Raw genomic sequence first — 19,619 nt, 5'->3', positions numbered from 1 at the left:
GTTAAAAGCTTATGTATAGGCCTTGAAGGGATAATTAGTGAACTAGAAATTACCCAAAAGGCAGCACAGAGCTACTGCAGTTAGGGACAATATTCCATAAGACCACAATAATTTGCAAGAGGGGCTCAGAACTCACTGAAAGCTGTTCTGCTGAAAGTGAGGGTTCATTACAGTTAAAGGATACAGGTTAACATCAGCCAAGGGAAGAGGCTTGAAGGGCAGAGCCCAGGGAAGTTGCAAACATGGAGCTTCCAGCTGCCCTCCCACAATGGAGTCATGGGCAGTGTGACTTTTTTTTTTCCTTTACTGATTTTTTAATTGAAGTATAGTTGATTTACAATGTTGTGATAGTTTCAGGTGTACAGCAAAGTGATCCAGTTATACATTCATATATATATATTTATATATATATATTCTTTTTCAGATTCTTTTCCCTTATAGGTTAACAAAATATTGAGTATAGTTTCCTGTGCTTTACCATAGGCCCTTGTTGGTTATTTATTTTATATGTAGTAGTGAGCATTACTTTCTTGGCATAAATGTGTGACAGCAGGCAGGGAGTACCACCAACCAGGGGAGCTCCCTGAGCCCCGATGTCCAGAGTCTTAACTGGAGCTGGGTCACATCAGCCTGGTAGGACACCCACGTGCTTGACTTCAGTCTCCAGTCCCTGCAGAGGTCCACTGACACCATGGGATCCACAGCCTCCACCTTAAATCACATTGTGGGTGTGGCTTTTCCTTTTTCCTTTGCTGATTTTAGTCTCTATCCTTTCTATAATAAAGGTAACCTTGAGGATAACAAGGTTTCTGAGTTCTGTGAGTTCTTCTAGCAAATTATCAAACCTGAGGGGGGTCTTGGGGACCCCCCAAACAAAAGGGAACTTCCTCGTTTGATAAACATATATATATCATTAAATATATTATTAAAAATATACTGCCTTTACTTTTTAAAAAAATGACCCACTTGACTCATGGATACATTTTAAAGATAAATGACTACATATGTATGTACATATATATATATTTAAATGAATAATTGATTATTAACTCAATCTCTAGTCCCGCTCCCTTCCCCATAGTATAAGGGATGAGGTGGAGAGTTCCACGCTTCTAATCATGATTTGGCCTTTCTGGTGACCAGCCCCATTCAGGAGCCCACCCAGGGTCACTTTATTAGAACAAAAGACACTCCTATCGCCCAGGAAGTTCCAAGGGATTTAACAGCTCTGTGTAAGATGCTCCTATCACCCCCATCACTCAGGAAATTACAAGGGTTTCATGACCTCTGTGTCAGGAACCAGAGGCAGTGACCAAATATATATATTTCTCATTATGTCTCATTAAGGCTTTGGGATTAAATATCTCGCTCAGGAACATACTCTATGTGTTAGAACTACAATCTGCACCCAGGTCTGCCTTTCTCCAAGCACATGACCTTAACAATGGTTGTATTCCCTTACCAGATACCCTCAGAATAAAACTTAGCTCTCCTTGTCACTTCCTTAAAGGAGTTTACTACCCAGAGCTCCCTTGGAGGATGGTCACGTAGTCACAGACGCAAAACCTGAACTTCTGAAATCATCCCTTATAACACTGTGGTACATGTGAAACCACTTTCTTTCACAAAGATAGAAACACACACAAATTGGTTCAGCCACTGTGGAAAACAGTATGGTGGTTTCTCAAAAAACTAAAAACAGCGGGGAGAGAGGAAGGAATAAATTAGGGGTTTGGGATTAACAGATACACACTACTACATATAAAACAGATAAACAACAAGGACATACTGTATAGCACAGGAAACTATATTCAATATCTTATAATAACCTATAATGGAAAAGTTCCTATATGGAACTGAATCACTTTGCTGTACATCTGAAACTAACACAACATTGTAAATCAACTATACTTCAATTAAAAAAAAAAGAAACTAATAATAGAACTACCATATGACACAGCAATTTCATTCCTGGGTATATATCTAAAAATTGAACTCACTAATTCAAAAGGATACATGTACCCCTATGTTCACAGCAGCATTATTTACAATAGCCAAGATGTGGAAGGAAACTAAGTGTCCATCAACAGATGAATGGATAAAGAAGATCTGGTGTATATATATATATGATAGAATACTACTCAGTCATAAAAAAGAATGAAATTTTGCCATTTGCAAAAACATGGATGGACTTTGAGGGTGTTATGCTAAGTGAAATAAGTCAGAGAAAGACAAATACTGTATATCACTTATATGTGGAATCTAAGAAATAAAACTAGTGAATATAACAAAAAAGCAGCAGACTCACAGATACAGAGACCAAACTAGTGGTTACCGGTGGGGAGAGGGAAGTGGGGAGGGGCAAGATAGGGGTAGGGGATTAAGAGGTACAAACTACTATGTATAAAATAAATAAGCTACAAGGATATATTGTATAACACAGGGAATAGAGCTAATATTTTATAATAACTATAAATGGAGTTGACCTTTAAAAATTGTCAATCACTATGCTGCACACTTGAAACTTACATAATACAGTTCATCAACTATATCTCAATTAAAAAAATTTTTTTAAAGATAGAAACACACAAACCTCAGGCTCCACACTTGCTCCAAGAGCAGCAGATCTGAGGCTAGCACTTCCACGGCTTTCTACAGCCCAGACCCTGGAGCCAGGGTGAAAAATTTCTGGGTTAAGTCACCAACTTCCTGGATCATCTTGATCTCATCTTCCACCAAACATGGCCACAAATCATTCTCTGATGATGAGTTTCTGTGACTTTCCTGCATCCTCCCAGCTCACAGGGGCCCTCACCTCCCATCCTGTATCTCAAAAATCAGGACTTGAGTTTGAGGCCCCAGGACCTTCATATCTGACTCTGCAACACCATTAAAGGAAAATGTGCACAGCCCAAATGCAGTGCTACTCAGGGGCAGAAATGAGTGAATGAAGCTTCTTAGAGGCATCCAGGGTATATTCCTTCAAAAGTCAACTCTTCCAACGAGCATCCATGGTCCTCCACTGAGGAAGGAACAGCTGAAGAGCTTCTACTTCATTTTTCAGCCTAAAGCATTTTCCATACAATGGAATCTCTCCTCTTGCCTATAGTGGCTATTTCTTATCTTTGTCCCCAAGGCAGCAACTACTTTTACAGAAAATACATGTGTTTGTGTGTATAGTGTCTGTGTATGTATATATGTATTTCCCTAAAGAAGGACTCACTTGAAGGACTGAAGAGAAAGTAACATTCATTGTCTGTCCCAGTGGCCCAGGGATCCTGGGCATCCAAAGCTCCAGCTTCTCAACACAGACACACGTGGGCCTCCCCAGGTACTGACCATAGGACCCTTTGTTAACTGTCAAACCTGGAAAAGACACTACCATTTACTGACGACCAGACAGCTCCATCAGTTAGCCCAATATAAACTTGAATGGCATTCACTGACAAATACCACTGTTACGGGTTTAACTGTGTTCACCCCAAATCCATATGTTAAAGTCATAACCTCCAGTACCTCAGAATGTGACTGTATTTGGAGATAAGGTCTTCAAAGAGGTAATTAAGTTTAAGTGAAGTTATTACGGTGGGTCGTAATCCAATATAACTGGTATAATGTGAAGACACGGGGAGAAGATGGCCATCTACAAGCCGAGGAGAGACCTTGGAAGAAATCAACCCTGCTGACACTGTGATCTCAGACTTCCAGCCTCCAGAACTACGAGAAAAAAATGTCTGCGGTACTTTGTTATGACAGCCCCAGCCAACTAACACAACCACCCCTGACCCCAGTTCTCCATTATTGAGACACACAAGGTAGAGCAACCCACTAAGACTCCAAACCCTGATGTTGGAACTCTCATTTGACGGACACGTACAACTGCGTACAATAGGTGGTTGCCTGTACTAAGGAGAAAGGAATTAGCCTTCAAATGTATACAAATGTTTGCCTAAAATACACAAAGATGGAGCATTGGAGAGTGCTAAATAAATGATACGGCACACTTAAAACTTAAACAGCACACTTAGTAACTGTTAGCTATAGTTTTTATGAATGCGAGGGGTAGAGCAGTAGAGGATAGACGCTGGTATGGCCTTCTTAAAGAGGGCGACCAGGAATTCCCTATCCCATTAACGTTTTCATTTACCTGGAATGCCAACCTTTGAAAGGTGAGTTCAGTACCTGGTCCTCAGGGCAGGCCTGGGCAGCCCATTCGGGAACCCAGACAGACGATTTCACTGGGAAAGACGCCGTGATTTCCATGATAGGATGTGCAATTCACAAGAAGTGGAAGGGAGCTGCACTCCGAGTTGAAGAAGAATCCATTTCTGATGCTTTGCTGAAGAGCATCTGTCCTGAATCCATCCTGTGAAAGGTCACTACTTTGCATGTTTTGTTCACCAGCGTATCCTGTGTCTACAACAGTGCCGATGCTCGGAAATATATTTGTTGTAGTGAGTTACACACCCAGAGTTTGTAAATTCAATTATGGGGCAGCCACTCTATGGCAAACTTCCACTTTTTTTTTCTTCCTTATTAGCAGGACTCACTGTTTTTAAGCTGGATACATCATTATTGGATCAGGGGAAAGAACCCTAGGAATAGAAATAGAGGACAAGGACCCCAGTCCCAGGAGAGAAGGAATGATGAGGCTAAGTCACGTCTCAATCGTTGAGTTACAGAGGAGCTTAGATCTTTGAAATGGCGGCAACTCTAAAAGGTGATAAGCCTGTGGACAAATGTAAGGCTTGTTCTCCAAAACATTCAAAGGGATCTCACCATCACCTGTCTCACGTACCATCCTCCATTTTAATTAATTTTATTTTTTGGCCGTGCTGCATGGCTTGTGGGATCTTAGTTCCCCGACCAGGGATCAAACCTGGGCCACCACAGTTGAAACTGCCGATTCCTAAACACTGGGACCGCCTGGGAACTCCCCAGTCCTCCATCTTTAGTGACGTTATTTTCTTCCATTAATTGGGCTTATTCTATGGATTCTAGTCCTTCTTTGATCTGCCCTTTTTATAGTCTGACAGGAGCCTCTATTCAAGAAACAAATGTTTCTTGGAATAATACTGAGCCTGAGAATTGCTTGCCAGTAGCTCCTTTCCTTCAGTGACAAAAATAATTTTGATTGGTGAGTCCATGAGGTCATTCATTCGCCTTCATTCATTTTTCAAATCTACATATAATTCATTTCCTATTTTGCTATGTGCTGGGGAATATACAATTATCTATAAACTGTCAAGGAATTTATAATCTAGGTGGATGTGAAAATTTTTAAAAAGTATCCATACCTTTTTCTATGTAAAATTAAGTAAATCCTTTCCCCTTCCCCCTCTGATACGTCCCTTAAACAGGAAATTATCAGGATACTTTGTTCCTCATACTATATGTCCTTTTCAACTAATGTAGGTGTACACATCCTTTGATTATCTTTGCCAGAGGGTAAAATTGCTACAGGCATAAAACCTAGCTTTAAAAAAATTTCCAGCTCAAAGGCGGCAAGGACTTCCTGTTAAGTTCATCACTGACATCATCTATAGGTCCTAGGACAGGACCAGGTCAAGGAAACAGTTGTTAAAGTTTTTCTGAGTGGTGTGTGTACAGGATGGGAACTATCTTCTAGGGCAAGAGCTTGGCTGATAGGTTATTCATGAATTTTGACCTTTGTTCCTCCACGTGAGATTTATAAAGTTAAGCATATCCAAACATGCTATGTTACATTATCAGATTAAATGTATTCAGTTTCCTTCTGAAGGACTTTTGGTAGACTGAAATAAACTGAATAAGTTTAGAACTGAAGAAATGCAAGAGTTAACCATATAATGATCCTGGGTGGGAAAAGAAGACCCATGTCCCCCAAACGAAGGGGGTGAACTGCATTATAACTTTAATCAATGATGTGCAACACAGACACCCTCCTTTGATTTAAAGCGTCACGGACGTATCAACTAGGCATTTGATTCAAGGTATACTGTCCTAAAATGTACACTATGTATATAATCTTGTATATGATTATGTTAGGATTGTGACAGAAATCTCTAAAAGATTCACTTTCACACGGCTTATTTGCTTCATGCATTTTCTGATATTTTGCCAAAGACATTCCATAGCTGGTGTGTTCAGAGTTTTATTTCTACACGATTTCCCCTGCCAACCGATGAGGCAGAATGTACCACTGACAACCCTGCCACAGTTACTGCCTTCGAAGGTCCAACAGTTTCTCTCCTGTGTAAACTCTGATACCAACTGAAGTCTTATTTCTGGGGAAGGACTTTTCCATGGTCATTACATTTCTACCAACTATGTCCTCACTGACAGTATGTGACCTATGAAGCCCTGATAGGGTCTATCTTTCCACAAAAGGCTTTCCCAGTCTCTGTGTTTATACTGTTTGTTTCAGTATACACTTGCTAGCCACAGGATGACCTACAAGGTTTTATTCAAGGGTTTTCCGCCTTCACTGTATCACAGTTCATTTCTGCGTGCTTTCTGTGATGTAAAATATGATGTAATTGATCACTGAAGGTGCTACCACACTCATTGCATTCATTAGGTTTTTCTTCCGTGCAAATGCTATTATCTGCTGACACTGTACCTGTGGCACCTGGCTGTCCCACAAGGGCTACTACGTTCCTATCTGCTAGGAACCCATCACTGTGGAATGGAGTCTGAGCTGCCACAGAAGGTGTGTGCACGCTCACCACATTAACAGGGTTTTTCCCCTGTACGATATCACTCGAACGTGATGAGCTGGGACTCTCTGAGAAAGGATTTTCCAACTTGAGTGAATCTCCACGTTTCTCTCTTGCATGTAGCATCCCCTTGTGGTACACGAGGCATGACAAGTGGGAGAAGGCTTTCCCACAGTCAGTGCATCCATAGGGTCTCTCTCCTGTATGAGTTCTCCGATGTCTATTGAGGCACGACTTATCCCTAAAGGCTTTCCCACAGTCACTGCATGTGTAGGGTTTCTCTCCTGTGTGAATTCTCTGATGGTTAATGAGGCCAGACTTGTGTGAACATGATTTTCCACATTCGGTACATACAAAGGGAGTCTTTCCAGTGTGAAATCTCTGATGTGAGATGAGGCATGTTTTCTGGCTGAAGCCTTTCCCACATTCAGTGCATACATAGGGTTTCTCTCCAGTGTGTGTTCGTTGATGTATGAGGAGATTGCCCTTCTGGATGAAGCCTTTTCCACATTCACTGCACATATAGGGTTTCTCTCCAGTGTGAGTTCGCTGATGTACAATGAGATTGCCCTTCTGAATGAAGCCTTTTCCACAATCACTGCATATATATGATTTCTCTCCTGTATGAGTTTTCTGGTGTGCGTTAAGCTGTGATTTCCAGCGGAAGGCTTTGTCACATTTGGTGCATTCATATGGTTTTTCTCCCGTATGAGTTCTCTGATGTTCGATGAGCCGGGACTTCCTGGAGAATGCTTTGTCGCACAGACTGCACCCATGAGGTTTCTCTCCTGTATGAACTCTCTGATGATTAATAAGCCGAGACTTCTTGATGAAGCCTTTTCCACATTCCTCGCATACGTAGGGTTTTTCTCCTGTATGAGTTTTCTGATGAATAAGCAGCCGTGATTTCTTGGGGAAGGCTTTGTCACATTCAGTGCATGTATACCGTTTCTCTCCTATATGGGTTTTCTGGTGTTCAGTGAGCCTGGACTTTCTGGAGAAGGCTTTCCCGCATATACTGCATCCATGAGGTTTTTCTCCTGTGTGCACTCTCTGATGATCGATGAGGCGGGACTTCTTGATGAAAGCTTTCCCACATTCAGTGCATAAGTGGGGTTTATTTATCTTTTGAGTTCCTAGATGCTTAATGAACTGTGAATTTGTGTTCATAGAACTTCCACATTCAGTAAATTTCATTTCACTATGAAATTGCTCATGCTTTGCATGGAGGAAGGATTCCCCATCTCCAAGAGGGTTCTTTACTTCATAGCTTCTGTTCTGGTTGACTGAACTTAAGTTTGATTTCAGTGTTTTCCCATGAAAGTCCAATATATCATGATCTTGCCTTAAAGGAAAGTTACTTTTGCTCCGATGAACAATGTTTCCAAGTGCATTATGTTCGTGACATCGTTCCATTCTTTTTGGACATCTTTGATTTTGCAAGTCCTCCTGCAGAAGACAGTCATCTTTCCTCATTTCTAGGAAAGAAGAGAAGAATGAATCTTCCCATAGCTTGGTACAGAGTGAAACTACTTAACAAACGCCTTGGTGTAGGCTGGCTCTTTATGGACAACACTATGACTTCAGTTTAAAGAAACTCCAGGGCTTCCCTGGTGGCGCGGTGGTTAAGAATCCACCTGCCAATGCAGGGGACACAGGTTCGAGCACTGGTCTGGGAAGATCCCACATGCCGCGGAGCAACTAAGCCCGTGTGCCACAACTACTGAGCATGTACACTAGAGCCCGCGAGCCACAACTACTGAGCCTGCGCTCTAGAGCCCGTGCTCCGCAACAAGAGAAGCCACTGCAAGGAGAAGCCCGCGCACCCCAACAAAGAGTAGCCCCTGCTCATCACAACTAGAGAAAGCCCACGTGAAGCAACAAAGACCCAGTGCAGCCAAAAATAAATAAATAAAATAAATTAATTAAAAAAAAATAGAAAAGCATTAAAAAAATATATCTAAAGAAACCCCAAGTAGAAAAGGGAACCCTCCTACACTGTTGGTGGGAATGTAAATTGGTGCAGCCACTCTGGAAAACAGTATGGAGGTTCCTTAAAATAGAGTTGCCATACAATCCAGCAATCCCACTCCTAGGCATATATCCGGACAAAACTATAATTCAAAAAGATATATGCACCCTGTGTTCATAGCAGCACTGTTCAGAATAGCCAAGACATGGAAACAACCTAAATGTCCATTGACAGATGAATGAATAAACAAGATGTGGTATATATATACAATGGAATACTACTCAGCCATAAAAAAGAATGAAATAATGCTATTTGCAGCAACATGGATGGACCTAAAGATTATGATACTAAGTGAAGTAAGTCAGAAAGAGAAAGACAAATACCATATGATATCACTTATATGTGGAATCTAAAATATGACACAAATGAAGTTATCTATGAAACAGAAACAGACTCACAGACATAGAGAACAGACTTGTGGTTGCCAAAAGGGAGGCGGGTGGCGGAGGGATGGATTGGGAGTTTGGGATTAGCAGATGCAAACTATTATATATAGGATGGATAAACAACAAGGTCCTATTGTATAGCACAGGGAAGTATATTCAATATCCTGTTATAAACCATAATGGAAAAGAATATGAAAAAGAATGTGTGTGTGTGTGTATATATATATATATATATATATATATATATATATATATATATATATATATATGTATAACTGAATTACTTTGCTGTACCGCAGAAATTAACACAACAAGGGTAAAATACAGTAATGTAAACAAAGAAAATAAAAGGTAAAAACAGGGCATAAACGAGGTTAGAGCATTCAAAATGAGCAAATAGGGCTTCCCTGGTGGCACAGTGGTTGAGAATCTGCCTGCTAATGCAGGGGACACGGGTTCGAGCCCTGGTCTGGGAAGATCCCACATGCCGCGGAGCAGCTGGGCCCGTGAGCCACAATTGCTGAGCCTGCGCGTCTGGAGCCTGTGCCCCGCGACGGGAGGGGCCGCGATAGAGAAAGGCCCGCGCACCGCGATGAAGAGCGGTCCCCGCACCGCGATGAAGAGTGGCCCCCGCTTGCCGCAACTGGAGAAAGCCCTCGCACGAACCGAAGACCCAACACAGCCAAAAATAAATAAATAAATAAATAAATAAGAAAATCCTTTAAAAAAAAAAAAATGAGCAAATAGAGATTTGGCTGCTTTGTAATTGTAACCTTATAAATTATGCTGATAGTAAAATAAAATCAAGTTATTATGAGCACTAGACCACAGAAGACAGAGGGATATTTTTTTCCAAATGCTGTGGGACACATTCATACATGCATAAATCCTTAAATGCAAAGAATCAAGTATTATTCTTAATTATGTGACCTAGGCCACTGGATAGGTGAGTAGTGGTTTTTAATGAGATGGGGATTATTATTGAGGTTCACAATGTGGGGAAATCAAGTGTGCATTTCAAAGCATATCAACCTCCAGGTGGATTTTGGATATCCAAAACAGACATGAAGAATTCAATTGGATATGAAGATCCTGAGAAAGGTCTTAACCACGTGGGAAAGGAGATAACAATGTGGGAATCATTTGTATATAAATATTATATATATAAGGATAGACGACAGGATGGAAAAATGTGTAGACTGAAAGTATCAATAGATGAAGGCGTGTGACCAAGTTTACAATTATTATAACATTAAGACTTCGGCTTTTAAAAAGCCCATGGAGGAGCACCAAACATTGACTATACCAATACTAATAAAGGAAATAAGTGATCCCATACTCAGGAAACTACAAGACTTTTAGGAGCTCTATGCCAGAAACCAGGGCCAAAGACCAAGTACATATATATCTTATATTACAATATCATACTAGGGAACTGGCACCTTTTTCATTCACCCTTTGTACTTGTATATATGGAACATTTAAATTGTAGTGATCCCTAAACCCACATCCTGCCACTAATAGCATTTTCTTTCAAAAGTCTGCATACCCATCTTGGTTTCTACCATTTAAGGGGTCCTAAAGGATCACACTTCTGATCCTGGACCAAGACTCCTGACAGTTTTGCCTGCCATTTGTCTTAGAACTACTGGATGTACTTAACTATAGCTCACACTGCTGCCACCCAGTTCAAAAGAAAGACTACGTATCCAAGGATAATAGAGATCAAATTCACAATGCTACCACTATACCTCAATTACAGGTGACGGCTGAACAAGGCGGGGGATAGGGGTACAGACCCTCCATGTGGTCAAAAACCCAGGTATAACTTTATAGTCGGCCCCCTGTATCCAAGGTTGTGCATCTGAGGATTCAACCAACCTTGGATGGTGTAATACTGCAGTATGTAGTCAATGAAAAAAATCCACATATAAGTGGACCCATGCAGTTCAAACTCGTGCTGTTCAAGGGTCAACTATACTAACAAAGTCCAGAACAGCCTGGAAATAAAAGTTACATTACCAACTTTTACTCCATTTATCCATGTCCACACTCCACTCATTCCTCTACAGATACGTTCTAAAACTGGCCTTCAAGTGGCTTCAGGCCAATCTTTTGACAGTTTCCTCAAGGCCTTGCACATTTCCAACTTCACACCTTCATTACTTGCCCTTCCTCATCTTTACTCAAATCCCAGATACGCCTCCTATATATCACGCTATCATTCTATGTCACTGTAAGCTCTGTTTCCCCTACATTTCTAAAGTAGTCCCCATCTTTACTGTTCATTTGGACAATTTAGTTCACATAGCCCTTAACTATAGCAAAGATGCTGCATTCAAAAGAGGAACTTCCACATATTACCTGCAGATTTATCCTCTGTTTGTTACTAAAATCTTACTCCTAGAATGTACTTCTTTATTTCTCACTAATCTCCTCTAGCACATATTAAGGCTGTGGTTCACCAAGTAGGCTCAAGAGGGCCTGCTTACAACATTATGTATAGACTAGTCCAGGCCATCCACCCCAAATCTACCAAAAATACACACTCTGAAAATAAGAGGTCCTAGTACATGTATTAGGAAACCATGCATTTCACAAATCCTCATCTTCCTGACTGCTAGTGGTCCAACGCTCTTCTTTTTTTTCTTTTTCTTAATTCTACCTTGCATGTATGTAATCTCTACTCAGGGGAATCTTTCTTCCTTTCTTTTTTTTCAAATCAAGGTATAATTGACATACGACATTATATTAGTTTCAGGTATACAACATAATGATTTGATATTTGTATACATATAGCAATTGTTTTCAATTCTACTGTTTTTATTTTTCAATTTTAATTTTTTATTATTTTTGTATTGAAGTATAGTTGATTTCCAACATTGTGCTAGTTTCAGGTGTACAGCAAAGGGATTCAGTCTTATATATATATATAAATCCTTAGTATAGGATTTCTATAAATATATTTATTTATATATTTATATAAATTTACTTCTATAAATATATTTATTTCTATAAATATATTTATTTACATATTTATATAATTTCTATAAATATATTTATTTATATATTTATATAAGTTCATTTCTATATATTATTACATATTTATATTTATATAAATTTACTTATTTATGTATATGAATCCTCATTATTTTTATATATATACATATCTTTTGCAGATTATTTTCCCTTATAGGTTATTACAAAACATTGAGTATAGTGCCCACAATTTTTTTTTTTAATCCAAGTCTCTTCTTAATCTGTACTCATCCCGTAGGAGATCTCAATCCATCCACATTTCTAACTCTAGTCCTAAACTCTCCCTGAATTCCTCGGGTAGATCCAAATGCAACAGAGCATTTGCATCCAAGGTGATGTGAACAAACACGTCTAAATTACACTGTCCAAAACAAAACTGATTTCTCAACCCACATCTCCTTCTCCATACACCTTCTTCATCTCAGAAATGGCGACTCCACTCTTCCCCAGACTCATGCCAAGAAACTTAGCATCATCCTTCAGTTGTATTTTTCTGTTAACCCATTATCTACTTCAATAGGTAACGCCTTCTCTCCTTTATAAATATATTTCCAAGCTCACTAACCCTCACCCCCTCTACCCAGGTTGAAGACAAGCATTCTGTCTTATACTACAGCAATGGGCTCCGCTGACTGGATTTCAGGCTTCAACTTCCCTTCTACAAAGTAGCCAAAGTGATCATTTTATTTTATTTAAAAAATTTTTTATTTTATATTGGGGGTATAATTAATTTACAATGTTGTGTTAGTTTCAGGTGTACAGCGAAGTGATTCAGTTATATAGATATATATATATCTCTATTCTCTTTCAGATTCTTTTCCCATATCGAAGTGATCATTTTTTTATTTTTGGCCACACCACGCAGCATGTGGGATCTTAGTTCCCCGACCAAGGATCGAACCTGCACCCCCTGCAGTGGAAGTACGGAGTCTTAACCACTGGACCACCAGGGAAATCCCACAAAGTGATCATTTTAAATATAAATTATATTATGCCCTACTGTTTTCTCATCTGATTGTTTTTAAAAAAATCAAGTCCTTGGGAGTTCCCTGGTGGCCTGCTGGTTAGGATTCGGGGCTCTCACTGCTGTGGCCCAGGTTCAATCCCTGGTTGGGGAACTGAGATCTTGCAAGCCGCGCGGTGCAGCCAAAAAAATTAATTAATTAATTTAAAAAAAATCATGGACTTCCCTGGCAGTCAGTCCAGTGCTTTAAGACTTCGCCTTCCAATGCAGGGCGTGTGGGTTCGATCCCTGGTTGGTGAGCTAACATCACACATGCCTTGCGGCCAAAAAACCAAAACATAAAACAGAAGCGATATTGTAACAAATTCAATAAAGACTTTAAAAATGATCCACATCAAAAAAATCTTTAAAAAACAAACAAAAAAATCAAGTCCTTGAAGTGGCCCTGAAAGGTCCTACATGACCTGTCTACTCCAAACTCCACCTACTACCTTACTGCCGTCATCTCCGTATTTTCTCCATCCACTGTCCCTCTCGCTCACTCCACTGTGCTCATACAGGCTTCCTCCAGATTCCTAAAACATGCTCCTGCCTCAGGCTTCTGACCTTGCTATTTTGTCTTCATGGAATGCAATTCACCCAAGGGACCTACCCACATCCCTCATACAGCTGCTTAAAGGCATCTTACCAGAGACATTCCCTTTCCTGACGGATGTAAGATGAGGGGGCCTAAGCTAAATTCCTAGCTGCCAAGAGCACAACTTAGCCCCCTCACACATGGCTGCATTTGCTGGAAGGGCTGGAAATGAAGTTAATGATCAGTCATGCCCAGCGCGATAAGGCCTCCTTTAAAAATTACGGGGTTCAGAGAGCCTACAGGTGGCTAACACAAGGAGGTGTTGGGAGAGCATCACACCCAGAGAGGCCATGGAAGCGCCATGCCCCTTCCCCGTACCCTGTGCATCTCTTCCCCCTGGCTGTTCCTGACTTAAATCCTTTCCTAACAAACTGGTGATCGAGTAAGTAAAATGTTCCTCTGAGCTCTGTGTGCCACTCTACCAAATGAATTGAACCTGAGGACGAGGGAGTCTTGGGAAGCTCCAGTCTACAGCCAGTTGGTCGGAAGCACAGGTAACAACCTGGACTTGTGTTTGGCGTCTGAAGTGGAGGTCGGGGCAGTCTTGTGTGATGGAGCCCTTAACCTGTGGGATCTCATGCTTTCTCCAGGCAGACAGTGTCAGAATTGAGTTAAACTGTAGGACACTTAGCTGGTGTCACAGAGAATTGCTGGTGTCAGAAGTGCCGTGAGTGTGGCAGTGGTGTGAGAACAAAGAAGAAACACAAGAGGAGGACTGAGGCTTTTCCAGCACAGCCAGGATATACGAAGAAAGAAACAGAAGGTACTAGAGACTGAACGTTTATGTTCCCCCCACAATTTATATGTTGAAATCCTAACCTCCAATCAAAGATGGCGTGAACGTTAGGAATGGAAATCAATTATTATCCAAAGGGGCAAGAAGGTGCAGTTGCCAGAAGCCAGTGCTGAAATCAAAACATCTCTCTTTAGAGAGAGGTGTGGAAGGTTGAATTTCATAGCAAGAAAAGTAGAAGGAACAGGTAGTGATACAGTGCTGGGGGAAGAAGGATGGGAAGATTTGAGAATTCTAAGAAGAAACTTAGAGAAAAAAAAAATCAAGACCTAGGTGAAATAAATAGGGATCAAATCCAAGAAGAGACATGTTCCTCGACACCGCTAAAGGAAAAAGAGCTCTTCTGTGGAGGCTATGCTTCCATGTCCTCAGACATACACAGCTGTGACATCTCTGAAAGATTAGAATATGACTCCCTTGGCCCCCCAGTGCCGGTTCTCTTACTCACCTGGACAGATTCGACTGTGGATTTTATCTTCTACTGGCCACGGTTCTCCTCGTTCCAATCTGGAGAGAGCATCCGGCTTGCTGGCTTGATACCCTGTTCATGGGAAACGACAGAGAGACAGACTCGTGAATTGGGCTGTGGTCTGCCAACATGGAAGAATGTTACATTTTACGAACTATGCAATTTGCGGCTCAGCAAAGGAAAGGCTCGTCTCTCAGGAGAGGGCACGTTATACTCTAGTCTGGGACCAGAGAAGGAACTGAGACTCATCTACCACTTTAGGGCACCATGGACACTGCAAAGCTTTCAGAAGCTGAAGAAGGAGAGGCCACTGACTGGGGACTCTCTGAGGGACCCAGGGGAGCCGTCCTCACCCACGGACAGCAGGTTGCTATAGTTCTCCAGCATCACGTCCCGGTACAGGTCCTTCTGAGCTGGGGCCAGGAGCTGCCACTCCTCCCACGTGAAGTCCACAGCCACATCCTCCAGTGTCAGCAATCCCTGTAACGACACGGTCCTGTTTAATATGAGTGTTTCTCTCGTTACTGAAATGGAAGGCATGTGAAGGAAGTTGTTCTGCTCTTTTTCACCATTTAGGCTACATCTATATACGGAGGTGCTTTGATTTTTATTTATTTTTATTTTTTAATTTTTTAAAAAATTTGGCTGCGCTGCGAGGCTTGGGGGATCTTAGTTCCCTGATCAGGGATTGAACCCAGGCCCCTGGCAGTGAAAGTGCCAAGTCCTAACCACTGGACCGCCAGGGAATGCCCCTGATTTTTTAAAACTACGTTGTCATAGAAGCAAAATCTATCCATGTTCTAACTTATGTATCGCAAAATATTCTGTAATTGTACAGTCAACCATCATTCAACAAATCAGAAGTTTCTGTAATAAGTAGTCATTAATCCTCTTGCTAAACCAGAAACATATACAATATATATTTAAAACATTTGTTGTATATATATATTTTGTATCAAGTACATATTTGCCAGGTATTAAGTACATTCTAGTGACATCAGGACAAACAAAACATATTCCTACATTCACCAGGAATCTTCATAACCATTATCAGAATCAACCATGAAGAAACTCCAGACACTATAATTAAAAGATACAATGTATTAAGTATGTTTTATATGTTAGGAAGAATAAAAACACCTTTCTAAAACATATTAAAAGAATGAGAGGGGCTTCCTTGGTGGCGCAGTGGTTGAGAATCTGCCTGTTAATGCAGGGGACATGGGTTCGAGCCCTGGTCTGGGAAGATACCACATGCCGCGGAGCAACTAGGCCCGTGAGCCACAACTACTGAGCCTGCGCGTCTGGAGCCTGTGCTCCGCAACAAGAGAGGCCACGATAGTGAGAGGCCCGCGCACCGCGATGAAGAGTGGCCCCCGCTTGCCGCAGCTAGAGGAAGCCCTCGCACAGAAACAAGACCCAACACAGCCAAATAAATAAATAAATAATAATTAAAGGTGCTAATAATTTAAAAAAAAAAAAAGAATGAGAGACTAGTAAAGAACATTATGCAAAATAAGAAAATAAATAGCATCCTTCAAAAAACACACAAGTACATATATACATAGGTACATTATTTATATTTACATTTCCAGTCAGGTTCACAGCATATCAGATACATTGAAGAGATAATAAACAGGAAGGTAGATCTGAAGAAATTACTCAAAATGCAGCACAAGGACAAAATGATGGAATATATAAAAGAGAGAATAATAAATATAGAGGATAAAGTGAGGTCTCACATTCCCCAACTCAGTTTATGAAAGAGTAAATACAGTAATGGAAAGGCACTATCCAAAGACCTAAGAGCTGTTAGATCCACCCGCAAACATCCATACAGACACAGATGTACACACAGCTCAGTGACTGGAAGTACACACTCCTGCACATTTGTTAAGCGACACCAGGGGATTAGGAAAGAAGCGTATGAAGAGGACTCTTACTTTTTCACTAGATGTACTTTGTCATCACTGGAGTTTTACAGATGTATTCGCGCATATTTGTATTATGAAATTTTTTAAAGGTAATGAAAGATGAGGCAGTAGGACTTGGCTTTGAACACAGGGAGGGGAAGTGGACTACCTTCAATAGCTGGAAGTTCTTTCTTTTTTTTAATTTAAGTATCATTGATTTACAATGTCTCAGATGTACAGCAAAGTGATTCAGTTATACATATACATATTGAATACGTCTATTCTTTTTCAGATTCTTTTCCATTATAGGTTATTATAAGATATTGAATATAGTTCCCTGTGCTACAGAGTGGGTCCTTATTGTTCATCTATTTTATATATGGTAGTGTGTATCTGTTAATCCCAAATTCCTAATTTATCTCCCCTTGCCCCTTTCCTCTTTGGTAACCATAAGTTTGTTTCCTATGTTTAATAGCAGGAAGTTCTAAAGCAAACCCTCTGAGATCGCAACAACTTTACCAGACACAGATACTTTCAACTCCCTCCTGCCAAATCTATACTCAAACACCTGTTCGGTCACCTGTTCATACAGGACCTTGGAAAGTCATGCAACCCTTCCATTTTCTTATGTCATCTAGGTTTTATTCCCAAGCTAACCCTGACCGCTACAAGGTTGGGTCCATGGGTCACCTTGCTATGGTTCCATGAAGCACTGTGCCCGCTGAGTTTTCTTGGTCTATTTCCAAAGGGGTCTCTGAGGAACCAGCTTTTGCATTTATGAGAAGGTTGTAGTTAAGGACACTGTCTGCCATATCACCTCTAGGACGAACCATTTAAAAAGTCCCGAGACCTGAGTGCCATGAAATATACAGTGACATCCTCTGAGGAACTGGTCAGCTTTCTCCTCAGAGTCAATGCCTATCCCATCATCATCAGGAGTCTTTGGCTGTGATGAGTGTCAGAGATATTAGACATAAGTTGACAGTGCATGTAACCCACTGGATACTCCAATCACAGACGATATTCCAATATTAGTCATTTAGTGTAGATCCCACGAACAACATATTCCTGATACTATTTTGCCTTGATGTTGAATTTAAATCTAAATTTATTTCTGCACAAATTCTAGTTTTCCAATTTGTTATTTCTATTGAATTCAACTGCGTTTTAAGGTCCCCCCAGAAATCAATCACAGAATGAAGGAAAGAATAAGACAAACCAAAAATCACCTGGTCCTTGATCATTTTCATCTGTTATTGGGAAACGGCCAAAGACTAGGATGTCTCCTGAGCCTCTTCTTGAACTGGCCTAAATTTCTGGTTAGAAATCTTAGTCTCCAGGCAGTGATGTCCCCACAAATAATGATATCCAGGTCGTGAAACCTTCTCACGTCACGTGATGTATCTTGCTCCAGGAGCCACGACCTGTGAGCTGAAAAATAAATTCACTTTGAGTGTAAATTTCCTCTGGGCCCAGATGTTGTCACTGCCACTGTCACCCACCTGATTTCAAAGCCATCTGTTCCTTTATTTGGGGTCCCAGAGGCTATTACACCCTGGAGCAATAAAATAGAAGATTGTGAATGTGTGGGTGCTATTTCTTCCTTCTGTGAAGTGGAAGTGGGGTGACTGTGAAAGGGGAGATGGGAAAGGAGAACCAGCACAACACGATGCCCCCGCGGCAGGGGAATTATCACAGACCAGTTTTTGGAAAGAGAACATATAAAAGGTGAGGACTTGGACAGCTATTCCTTGGAAACCATGTGTGCTCATGGACCTGTTCAAAGTCATTGAACCATCTTCACTAATCATCATTATGTGAAAGAAACAAACAAAGGAAAACCAAGAGAAAAAATTAAAGTATATAGAACAAGATTACTATTTGTGGATATATACACATTTAGTACAAGTATAAAAACATGCATTATATAAAACGAGTTCAAGGAATGTGATTACAATAAACACCACTGAATTGTATGCTTTAAGTGGATGAATTGTACGGTGTATGAATAAAAAAAAAGCTGTCATTAGAAAAAAGCTATGAGTAGAACTCTAATTATATGCTTACTAAAATATTTAGGGGAAAATGTATAAATGTCTGCAACTTACAATAAAACATACCCTCAAAAATGTAAAAAGGTGGATTGATGATGATTAGAGGAGTGATATACGGATACATATACGATAAAGGAAACTCAATAAAATCATGATGATAAAATCCACGTGGCAGGCATGCAGGAATTCAAATGTATAGTTCTTTAAACCTTGCTATATGTTTGAAATTTTTCATAATAAAATCATGGGAGATGGGAAAGCTTGTAATAGTGAGATCAGTAGGGTGAGCAGAAACAAATCTTTTCAATGTAATTACTCTTCTGTGTAATAGTAAATTAAAAGTGAATAGAAAGATCGAAAGTAGAAAGACACCATTCACAATGGCAAAAAAATTAAAAATCATGGTGGAGGTGAGGGGCAGGGAACTACACCCTTATGTAAATGCAGAATTATAACATGTTCTCAGAAGTGATAAATGAATATTTAAGCATTTAAATTCTATCTAAATGAATGCACATATTGAGTGATTCCAGTCATTAATGGCACAGGTTTGTCTCTTGGTATCTGTTAGAAATTTTTAAAAAACAAGTCTTACAGGAAAAAATTTTATGATATATTTATTAGTAATGTTTAT

The 19,619-nt window shown here is 40.3% G+C and overlaps 1 protein-coding gene across 1 annotated transcript; it reads right to left on the bottom strand.

The window, feature by feature from the left end:
- Nucleotides 1–3,286: 3,286 nt before the first annotated feature.
- ZNF613 (zinc finger protein 613) lies at nt 3,287–18,295 on the bottom strand. The gene is given in 6 exon segments (XM_007179870.3): nt 3,287–3,366; nt 3,517–6,581; nt 6,583–8,176; nt 14,998–15,090; nt 15,372–15,498; nt 18,161–18,295. Coding segments are annotated over 5 exon segments (1,938 nt in total). The 5' UTR covers nt 18,182–18,295; the 3' UTR covers nt 3,287–3,366; nt 3,517–6,478.
- Nucleotides 18,296–19,619: the final 1,324 nt, after the last annotated feature.

Source organism: Balaenoptera acutorostrata, chromosome 19 (genome assembly GCF_949987535.1).
Source record: "Balaenoptera acutorostrata chromosome 19, mBalAcu1.1, whole genome shotgun sequence".
NCBI lineage: Eukaryota > Metazoa > Chordata > Mammalia > Artiodactyla > Balaenopteridae > Balaenoptera > Balaenoptera acutorostrata.
The sequence above is the reverse complement of the archived record's forward strand: the minus strand, read 5'-3'. Positions and strand labels throughout refer to the sequence as shown.